At 39.7% G+C, this 11336-nt stretch overlaps 1 protein-coding gene across 1 annotated transcript in view; it reads left to right on the top strand.

Moving 5' to 3' along the window:
• Positions 1-5247: 5247 nt before the first annotated feature.
• Positions 5248-11336, top strand: part of SHTN1 (shootin 1) — a 101459-nt gene continuing 95370 nt past the window's right edge. The window contains exon 1 of the mRNA XM_082674153.1: positions 5248-5385. Within this exon, the coding sequence (XP_082530279.1) occupies positions 5328-5385 (58 nt within the window). The 5' untranslated portion in view covers positions 5248-5327. The remainder of the gene's footprint in view (positions 5386-11336) is intronic.

The following is an 11336-nucleotide window of genomic DNA, read 5'->3' as shown; positions in this document are numbered from 1 at the left end:
TTCTTCAGTCTACATCATTTGTGTGTTTCTAGAAATTTGTCCATTTCATCTATGTTTTCTAATTTATTGGTGTATAATTATTCATATTATTTTCTTATAATCCTTTTCATTTTTGTCATGTTGGTAATAATGTCTCCACTTTCATTTCTGATTTTATTTCCATCATCTCTCTTTATTAGTTTAGCTAAAGATTTGTCAATTTTGTTGATATTTTCAAAGAAATAACTTTTGATTTCATTGATTCTATTGTGTGTTATTGTACTTATCTCCATTCTAATCTTCATTATTTCTTTCCTTCTGCGAACTTTGGGTTTATTTTACTCTTCTTTTCCTATTTTCTCAAGGTGTAAAGTTAGCCATTTGCAGCTTATAAATTTCCCTGTGAGTCCTGCCTTCACTGCACCCCAGAAGTTTTGGGGTGTTATATTTTTGTTTTTAATCCTCTCTGTTCTGATTTCCCTTGTGATTTCTTCTTTGAACCTTTGGTTATTGAAGAGGGTGTTGTTTAATATCTATATATTTGTGAATTTTCCAGATTTCCTTCTATTACTGATTGCTAATATCATGCCATTATGGTTGAAGAAGATACTTTGTATGATTTGTACGATTTTATGATTTTAATCTTTTAAAGTTTATTGAGACTAAATTCTTGGCATAACATAGTATCTATCCTGGAGAATATTCCACGTGCACTTGAGAAGAATGTGAATTGTGCTCTATAGTTTGGAGTGTTCTATACATGTCTGTTATATCTATTTTGTGTATAGTGTTGTTTAAGCCCTCTCTATCCTTATTAATCTATCAGAATTTTGTATCCATTATTGAAAGTGAGGTATTGTAGTCTCCAAGTATTATTGTTGAGCTGTCTATTTCTCCCTTCAATTCTGTCAATGTTTCCTTCATATATTTTGGGAGTTGTTTGTTTGCTGTATATGTGTTTATAATTGTTATATATTCTTGATGAACTGACACTTTTGTGAATATATAATGTCCTCCTTTGTCTTTTGTAACAGTTTTTGACTTACGGTCTGTTTGTCTGAAATTAGTATAACCACCCAAGTTCTCTTTTGGCTACTATTTGCATGGAATATTTTTTCATTGTTTTATTACTTTCACCTATTTGTGTCTTTTTATATTGTTGAGTGTTGAATTTTGTTGTAATCCTTTAATGATTACAACATTAAATAAGAAGTCTGCCATCACTTTTATTGTTGTTCTACTGCATGTAATATGCATGTTTCTTTGGCTGCTTTTAAGACCTGATTGTTATATTTAGTTTTTAACAGTTTGACTATGATATGCCTAGGAGTGGTCCTTGTATTTCTGCTGCACTATTTATAAAGAGACAAATACTAGTAACAACTCAAATGTCTTAAGAATTTGAGAATAGCTAAATATTCATTGATACAATGGAGCGGCATTGAGTAAATATGTAGATTATATTGGTACAAGATAAAGTATATATGAAATAAAGTTTAGTAAAAAGTAGAATGTATATATATACAAAGATTTGAAAAAGGAAAAATGTTTATACAAGAAACATAAATTTAATAGAGTTATGTAAGTAGTCTTTTAAGGTAAAAGTTTTCTTCCTCTGAAAACCTATTTTTTATAATAGATTTTTGAGATATAGTTCACATATCACAAAATTTTCCCATGCAAAGTATACACTTAAAGTATACAATCTAATGGTTTTGAATATGTTCATGGAGTTGTTCAACCATCACCACAATCAATTTTAGAAAAAGTTTACCACCCCAGCAAGAAACCCTATACCTTCTAGCAGTTACTTACCATTCCCCCGACACCCACAGCCCTAGACAACCACTGATTAACTTTCTCTCTCTGTGGATTTGCCTGTTCTGGACATTCTACATAAATGGAGTCATACAGTGTCTAGTGTTTTCTGACTGGCTTTTTCACTTAGCATAATGTTTTCAAAGTTTATCCATGGTGTAGCATGTATCAAAACTTTCTTTTTTATTGTTAAGTAATGTTCCAATGTTATCATTTTTATATCATAATTAACATTATAGTAAAGCCTTTTAGGGTAGATTCCCTAATATGGAATTAGTGGATTAGAGGAAATGAACCTTCATTTCCTATTGTATTTCAGTCTTATTTGTCTATATACCTCAAAAGACTACATCAGTAATGTGACTTTACATTAAATTCCTGGAAACACAAACATTAAAGAGAAAATCCTTCGATCACTGCTCTCTCCCACTCCACTCCTCACCCCTTGGGCCTCTTCCTCTACTTTCTACCCCTAGAAGCAGCCATTATCCTGAGTTTGGTACATATCCTTTCAACTCATTTTTAAAAAGTCTCTCCTTCCCCTATCTCTGTCCATATATGCATATGTACAGACACATTTTAAGGGTTTTTAATTACATGTTATATGGAGGTTAATGAATCCATTGTGATGCCTGCAACACAAATCCCTATGTGCATTATTAAATAGAACAAAAACTAATTATTATCACTTCTATCCTTTCCATTAATATTCATATCATATAAATAAACCATGGTGTAATGGGAGATCTGAATCCCTATAATTGACTCTAATAGCCATCCTAATAATTCATCCCATGCCCTCAAGATAACACCATACTGTATTTCAGGAGGCTATTTTAATTTCAAGGAAGGGAAACAGGATTAATTTCAAGGGGCTGCAGATTCCGTGTGGGACCAAAGCACTCAATTTGATTATAGATTTGATAATTGATTAACTCATTCTTAAACTCCAAAAGTGATATCTAAATTACTGTATAATGGGAGTAGACAATTAAATCGACCATTTAAAAAGTGGAACCTTGTGAACTAACCCAAATATTTAACAGGCACTCTGCTGGTATTTGGTTTCATAGGAGAAAATATTTGATTATTTAGGTTTGGAGGAGGACTCTGGCATTATCCAGCAGTCAGAGTGACTGATCAGGTGTAACAGGTTTCCTGGCTGCAGTATGAAAGCTAGATGACCATGATTTGTTACTCAAATCTCTTGATTTTTTTTTTCTGGAAATGATTTCTCTTTATACAAAATACCTGGTGGCAGCACATATCATTCATATTTTCATGTAGTTGAGTCTGAATTTCTCATGTTTCCTGGGCCTTCTTTAAACTCTGAGGATTAAGATACCATCTCAGGTAATCTTAAGGCAAAGGCCATTTGATTATTTTTCTTGGCAGCTGGATCTGCAACTGTCTTAAACTATCTTAAGAAAAACTAGGGAAAGGACTGAATAATAAGACCCCAGGGCTTCCCTGGTGGTGCAGTGGTTAAGAATCCTCCTGCCAGTGCAGGGGACACTGGTTCAATCCCTGGTCCGGGAAGATCCCACATGCCGTGGAGCAACTAAGCCCGTGTGCCACAACTACTGACCCTGTGCTCTAGAGCCTGCAAGCCACAACTACTGAGCCTGCATGCCACAACTAATGAAGCCCATGCACCTAGAGCCCCTGCTCTGCAACAAGAGAGGCCATGGCAAGAGAAGCCCATGCACCTCAATGAAGAGTAGCCCCTGCTCGCCGCAACTAGAGAAAGCCTGTGCGCAGCAATGAAGACCCAACATGGCCAAATATAAATAAATAAAATAAATTTATAAAGAAAAAAAAAAAGACCCCATACCAAAATTATTTTTAAAGTTTCAAAATTTTAGTTCACTCTATTTAAAAACTGCCTATTTAAATGCTGCCTTTTTAGATCACTCTACCACTAAATCACTCATGCTAAAATATTATATTGCCTTTTTAGAAGATGAGAAAGCAGTGCTACCATTTTTTTTCAGTTCGTTTTGAATTAGAATTTAGTAGGAATATCAGACAGATACTAGTTGCAGCACTTACCTATATTCTAGCTCCTCTTCCCCATTCCTTATGGAGACCTACTCAGTAAATGGAGTTGGGCATTTACATAAAATAGCAAGTGAGGAATGAGCAGAAGCACTGTGCTCGTGTAGTACCCACACTAAGACCTTTGAGGCAGTGAGAAAAAACAAGATGTGCAGTAAGCCTCATTCAGTTTGGATTTATTTTGTATGCTTAATGATTAGTGTAAAAGAACTCTGCCCATTTTAGCTTATAATTAGCATCCACAACCCCTTTTTCACAGAGCTGTAACCTTAATTTTTTTTTAAAAAAGAACATCTATTATATGTCAGATTCTGGATATGGTGTTTTGTGTATCTTTCTCTCCTTGTTCAGCACTTAACAGCCTTTCCGGGAGAGTAGGTATTAGTATTATTCCCATTTTTTAGATGAAGTTCAAAGAGGTCAGGAGACTTGACCAAAGACTGACTGGCAACTGGGGGTTGGGGAGAACCATTTTGAAATCTGGAAGGTCTGCCGCCCCTTTTCTGGTCAGGCTCTAACCCAGACCTGGGTTTAAATAGCCTAGAAGGCAGTGAAGCGGGACAAATGCTGGGCTTCACTTCACCAGGCTCTGCTGCCAGGCAGATGTGTGACCTTAGGTATTTGGACTGCAGTGGCCTCTACCCTGAAGAGAAGATATTTCCACCGCAAACCAGATGATCCGCGAGGCCTGGCGATCCACGTGCTGCAGGGCCCAGTTTTGACCATTTCTCAAACCGGTGTTGCTGGAGGAAGCCAGCTGACTACCACGCCCTCCTTGGAACTTACCAGACTGGCCTGTTTCAGTATCTGTATGCTTATCAAGGTGCAAAGCATATTAACACAGAGCCCGGCCCTGAGGGCACCTAGGTTTTCCCACACCGCCCCCAGAGTCCACTGTACGAGAATTGGGGAAGAATCCTGGGTGTTTATTGCTAATTACATCTCGCTCGTGGGGAGAGGCTCTTGACAGCGTTCCAAGTGGGGTTCTCGTTGACGCTGCAGACCCAGGGCAGGTTTTCTCCGGAACGCGCGGCGGGGTGGAGGCGGAGAAGAGGGTGCAGGAGATAGCCACAGCGAACTCACGCAGCCCCGCACGCCTTCCCCCTGCGCATCCTGCGGCGCCGGCCTCCGCGGAGGAAGGCGAGGGACAGCGGCGGCCGCAGGCTAGGCACGGGTTGCGGGCCCAGGTGCCACCGTGGGTGCCTCCTACGTCCCCACCTCCTGCCCCCGGGCTACCGGCCTGTCCCCGCCCCTCCGCCTGACTGCAGGTGAAGCAGCCAAGGCCGCTGAGTAGGTGCGTGGGGATGATCTCACCCGCGCGCTCCGCGCCAGGAGGAGGAGGAGCGGGAGCAAATCCAACTTCCGGGTAGTGAAGCCGCAAGCCACCGGCATCTTGCTTTTTCTTTCCCCTCCCCCCACTGTACCCCTCGCCTCTCCCTCCTTTCCTTTTATTCCCGGCCCCACCTGCCAAAATGAACAGCTCGGACGAGGAGAAGCAGCTGCAGCTCATCTCCAGTCTGAAGGAGCAAGGTAGGCGGGCGTGTGGCCGCCAGGTGCGGGCAGCCGCGGCCCATGGGCGGGGACGGCTCCAGGGCGCTGGCTTTGCGGTGGTGGAAGCTGGGCGGGAGGTATTGCGGCCGTCGTAGTCACCCCCAGTAGCTCCGTCACCCGTGGAAAAGCATTCTCCGCGCCCCGCGCGCTTTGGCGAGCTCGGGGCAGAGGGTAACGTGCTTTGCTTGTGCCTGGGAGTGTCGTGCCCGGCAGGGCGGGAAGCGCTACCCGTTGGTCGCTTTAGCCGGCCATGGGGGTTGAGGAGAAGGGCCAAGGATTTGGCGGGGACGAGGTCCCACGGTACCACCGTACACGCGGGGGAAGCGAGTGGGGCTGGTTATTTTGGAGAGGCGGCGGTTTAGGCAGCTCTGCTGGCCTCGCTCCCTGGCCTCGGCCCCCCCTTGCACGTTGGCGCCTGCGGCGCTGCTTGACAGCCTTTCCGAGCTTTTCATTCTGGTTTGGCCTAGTTCCTCTTTCCTTAGCAGCGAGGATTTGCAGGCCGTGGTGTGTTTTATCGCTTCCCATTTTTAGCAATTTATTTGTCAGTGAGGCAACACCCTGCCTGTGCGGGGCTTCTTGAATTAGGACTTGTCTCTGGTTCGCAGGAAAGCCATGTACGTGCATTTCTGCATTGCCTGATAACTAGATAAAGAACTGTTTTAATCTCTTAATAAAGAACTGTTGTAGTCAGTGATTTTCATCACTTAACCACACTTCTGAACAAAGCCAAATTAAGATCATATGTGAACCTAACACTTTTTAAATTTAAAATTATTATTACCCTGACCAAAGGTGGCCTGAGAATATGGGTCAAGAAAGAGGAACCATGCAGATTTAGGAAGTAAAAATGTGTAGGAACATATGTTTTCCTGAATAACTTGCTTACATGGCCGTATAGTGGAAGGGGCCCCGCTCTGTGGCTAATCCTGGTGTTTAATCCCAGCTCTTTCACTTCTCTTGACTTAACTCACCAACTCTGTGAACTTGGAAGAGTCTCTTCCCTTCCGTGGGTCTTATGGTTAATCAAGCCTGACCTGACTAGGCGCAAGAGCTAAACCAGATGATTTTATGAGGTCTGCCCAGTACTGTGACCTGTTGCTCCTCGAGACCACAGACATACCATTCATAAGGGTATTTTGATCCCTCTGCAGTCCACACTCCTGGAAACAAATCTCAACATGACTGTTTAGTAACTGTGTGACCTTGGGGAAATTATCAATATTTAACCTCTCGAAAATGGACAGAACACATTCCTCTCTGGTATCTAGCATCTAGAAAGTGCTGGATAAATATTAATGGCTTTTGCCTTCCCACGTACTGTCAACTCCCATCCTAGATTAGTCTAAGGTCATGAAGTCACAAGAATCAGTGAATCTAGTGGGTGGGCAACATGCCTTTATCTGGAATTTCTCAAGTGTTTTAGTGAAGGGCTGGATTTTATTAGTATTTTATTCCTGATAACACTGCCCCCGTCACCCAACATAAAGACTCTTAATTCATATTCTAGACTGTTGGAGCTTTCATTATTGGTAGTATCTGTCAGTGGATGCCAGGTCTTTTGATGGATGGTCAGTTTTCAAATAATGTTAAAATTTCAAATTTCACTTCTTTTCATTATGTATATAATTTCAAGGATAATTTAACAGTGCAGATAATCCACAAGTTATTTATATTTGATTTTGGAACACATCTCTATCTCTGTGTTGGATTTGAGACTTGAGAAAAACGGACGATTCTTAAGTTTCTGGTTCTCCAGTTATGTTGGAAAACAAACAAATCCATGCATTAGTATTTTTAGAGGATATATTTCCTCAATTTTGAGCATATCAAAGGCAATAGAACAGTTAGACTTTGAAATTTGTGTTTCTTAAAGCGTATACTTTTTTTTTAGGATATTGAGTCTGGTTACACAGGTGTTGGGGTTTTTATCAGCCTATGGTGTAATTTTTATACATTTCAAACTTGGAGCATTTGTCAGTGGATCATAGACTGTGATAGCAAGTGACTTATTTCAAGAGTATTTAATTGCTGTTTAACCTGCGGAACTAACTGGGAGGCTAGGGATTTGAGGAGGAAAACCTGGCAACTAGGTGTTTGGGCTCTTACCAATATTATGATCAATTTTGTAAGCCGGTATGTGTGATTTATTTTTAAAAGTAGACAGTACTTTTTATAGCCTGTTAACATTGTGAATAATTCCACTACTATTTAATGTGAACAAGAAGAGCCATTATCGATTAAATACTCTGCTTTTCTTTTTTTAGGCTGAGTAAACCTATTCATTTACTCCTTTGACAAATACTAGGTACCTGTCATATGTGATGCCCATGTGCTGGGCACTGGGGGAAGAGATGGTGAACCAGACAGACAAGTTTATTGTCTAGTAGACAGTCATTAATCAAATAATCATACAAATCAGTTTGTACAATTAAAAATTTTTTTTCTAGGATAGATTCTTAGGAATGGAATTGTTGGCTTAGAGGGCATATATGTATAAAGTTTTGCTAGGCATTGCAAAAGTGCCCCCCTCCCCAGATGGCTGTACCAGTTCACATTCCCCCCAGAAGTGTCCATTTTCCCATGCTTTGGTCAACAGTGACCAACAGCAGTCTTTACTAATTTGACAGCCTGACAGGTTGCTTAATTTTTGCCAATCTGATGAACAAAAATGGTACCTTTAAAAAATTTGTTTGACCTGGTAATTAGTGAGGTTTGAAATCTTTTTACATGTTTGTTGGCCATTTAGGTTTCATCATATCGTTTCTTCCCTGGTGTATTTTAAGTCTAAAATTTGAACCCATTCCCCAGGAGGGTGTTCAGAAAGAAGGTTGCCATCAACTCTAAATGGCAAAGCTGACAGCAGCCTTCCCTAATGTGAAGTCTTTAGTGGTGTGGTGAATAAGGTTGCTTTTGACAAAAGTTGTGAAATGTAATGACGGAGTCTGTCATAATATGAACAATCTCTAATTTATACTTAACATTCCCTAAGCTCTATGTCTTATAAATCACACCCACTTCTGAATTACTTCAAAACATTGTATGTTCCCTTCTAGTGAATGGTATAATTAGCTATATTATGTCTTTCTAGAAAGTTATATTATGTCCCTTTAAAAAAAATTAGCCAGTGTGCGATTGCTTATGTTCAAGCAGATGTTGAGGTAATGAGGTAATTCTCCTTTTGTCTTTTTTGCGGCTTTATTTTATTGGACTGATTGACATCTTTAATGCACTGAGAAATGGCAACTTGCGATACTGTTTCCAATGCATATGTCCTAGCTTACTAAAGTGGACATTTTCCTTACAAAACATAATACAGTGTTCAGAATTCTGTTGGGAAATGATAGACTTAGCTCAGCATTTGTTTAAGGTACATGATTTTCTTTGTATTTCATTCAGCCCACATGCATTGAATATTCATAGCCAGGCACTGTGCTAGGCCTCAGAGATATAGAGATGGAAAAAACCTTGTCCCTGCTGGTGAGGAGTTCCTAGTTTAGAGATGGTGGTAGAGTGTCTAACTAGCCTCATTTGGGTCATGTGTTTAAAGTCCTTTGGCCAGGGAAGGGCAGGGCACCTTGATTGGCAGCCTCCACAAAGACCAATGGATTGGAGTAGTCCAAAAAGACTGGTGTGCCACTACCAGAAGGGGGGATGCGGGCTAGAAAGACACAAACAGCAGATGTCCACTAAACTGTCATCATAATGCCATGGCATTTGGATCTTGTTGAGGAAGTTTTGAAGAGAATGATTGCCACTTAGCAAAAAGGATGTTCTAATGTAAGACCAAAACAACAACAACAAACAAATAAAAGTTATGGGCTATTCTTGGACTGACACTATTTAAAATGGTAAGATAATTGGTTTTAAAGCAAGGTAACCTTCTTTCATCTTGAGAGTTGGTATCATTTTCTCCAAGATTATTGAGCTAGTGCTTAAGGTTCACATGGAAATTTAGTCAAGTTTATTCTTAGAACAGAGTTAGTAATTAAAAGAGGCTTCCAGTGTTCCCTTGGCTTCCAGGCTAGGAAGTAGCTAGAGCATTATTTTGACAAAAGGGTCTGAAACTGCTGTCTACCAAAATGACCCTATTTATCTGGAAAAGCTGAAGCATTGTCAATCTCGGGTCCATACAAAGTCAGTCAGTAGAAAGCCGTTTGGGACTAAATGGTTGCCTTGGTGTCAGGTGCAAACCTGGCTTTACACCACTATTTTCCAAGTGTGGTCCAGGGACTAACTGTATCTGAACAACCAGGGTACATATGTACTTACTTAGTTACCTCTGAAAAGGCTGGTAAATTTATATTTCTTCATCTGGTTACATTTTTGTAAGATTTGCATTTAAAATTTTTTGCTTTTAGAACAAAGTATTACATGAATTGAGAAAACTGCACAGAATACAAATGAACATCTCAGTGAATTATTTTTAAAAAGCAAGTATGTTTCTAACAACGCTTAAATCAGAACATTTCCAGAAGCCCCTTCATAACCCCTCCAATCACTATCACCTTCCTCTTCCCAAAGATATCCAATGCCACCAAAGATAAGTTTTGCAAGTTTCTGAAATGTACATAAACGGAATCATACAGTGTGTTTTATTTGCTTCTGTCCTCTTTCACTGATTATGTGTGTGAGATTTATCAGTATTGTCCCATGTAGTTATAGTTCGTTTGTTTGCATTGCTGAGTAGTATTCCACTGTGTGAACATACCAAAAAAAATGTAAGCTAATACAGTGGAGATCAGGGGTCAGCAGACTTTTTCTGTAAATGGCAGAGATAAGTATTTTAGGCATTGTGGGCCATATGATTTTTGTAAACCAGAGTATTAAAAATGCATTTTCCTAAAGTTGGTGAGCCACTGCCAAAGAGGCCCCAGTTGGGGTGACCCTCTGTGAGATGGACATTCAGCATGGCCTGAGGAACTACAACTTCTAGTCAGAATTTCACTATTCACCTAACACTGCTGTTAGGTAGATCAGTCTTACTTTTGTTTTTTTAAAAAATTAAATTAAAAAATAAACATATACTCACAGAAGAAAAAAGCATATGGAGTAAAAAGTACAATTACCTGTTCCTTCTGACTCATTATTTCTCAATCTTTATTTCATTATACTCTCCAAAGGAGTCTTTTTAGACATTTTTTCCCCTAATCACTTCCCCTCCCCATGACATTTTAATACCACTGATACTCTGCATCTTTTTGTGTACTGTGATCCTTTGGAGAGCTACAGGCCATTGTCATATCTAATATTTTTTTCCTCTTTGAGGGTGACCCGTTGATAATGCATGTTCTAACCCCATTTCCATTTCTCAAAGTTATCTACTGTTAACCTTTTGTTGTATTTCCTTCTGGAAATTGTGTTTGTATGTACATATATATTTGTCAGTTAATATATATTATAGAATTCATACCAGTACATATAGAGTTAAACCTTTAAAAATTGATTGCATAATGTTCCCTGTATGGATCTCCCGCAGGGTAGTTAATGTCCTCTGGAAAACAAACTTCTGTATTTCTATTTTTTTTTTTATTAAAAATAATGCTTCTGGCAATAGAGAAGAGTTAGAGACATCAGTATGAACTCATGTTTAGCTTAATATAGATACCGATGGTTACATATAGAAATATTTACAGATGTGTATATACGTATTGGGTTAGTATACAGACATTTATTTCCTTGCTCTTTCAGCTGAGAGCCTAGGTGTACCAGTAACAATGAGCACATCTAGCTCCAGAACATGGCTTGTAATACCATTTTCCAGTAAAAGGAACAGGGCTCCTGGGAGAAATGGCTGATTCTAGGGCTGGAGTGACTGGGGCAGGATATATACAAGATGAGCCTGGAGTATCTTGTGGTTACTAGAAAGTAAGGAAGTGCTCAAAAAAATGAGCCCACAATGATGGGGATATGTCAAAGAGATATAAGAACCA

The sequence above is a fragment of the Grampus griseus genome (assembly GCF_964374135.1).
Source record: "Grampus griseus genome assembly, chromosome: 16".
Taxonomy (NCBI): Eukaryota; Metazoa; Chordata; class Mammalia; order Artiodactyla; family Delphinidae; genus Grampus; species Grampus griseus.
The sequence above is the reverse complement of the archived record's forward strand: the minus strand, read 5'-3'. Positions and strand labels throughout refer to the sequence as shown.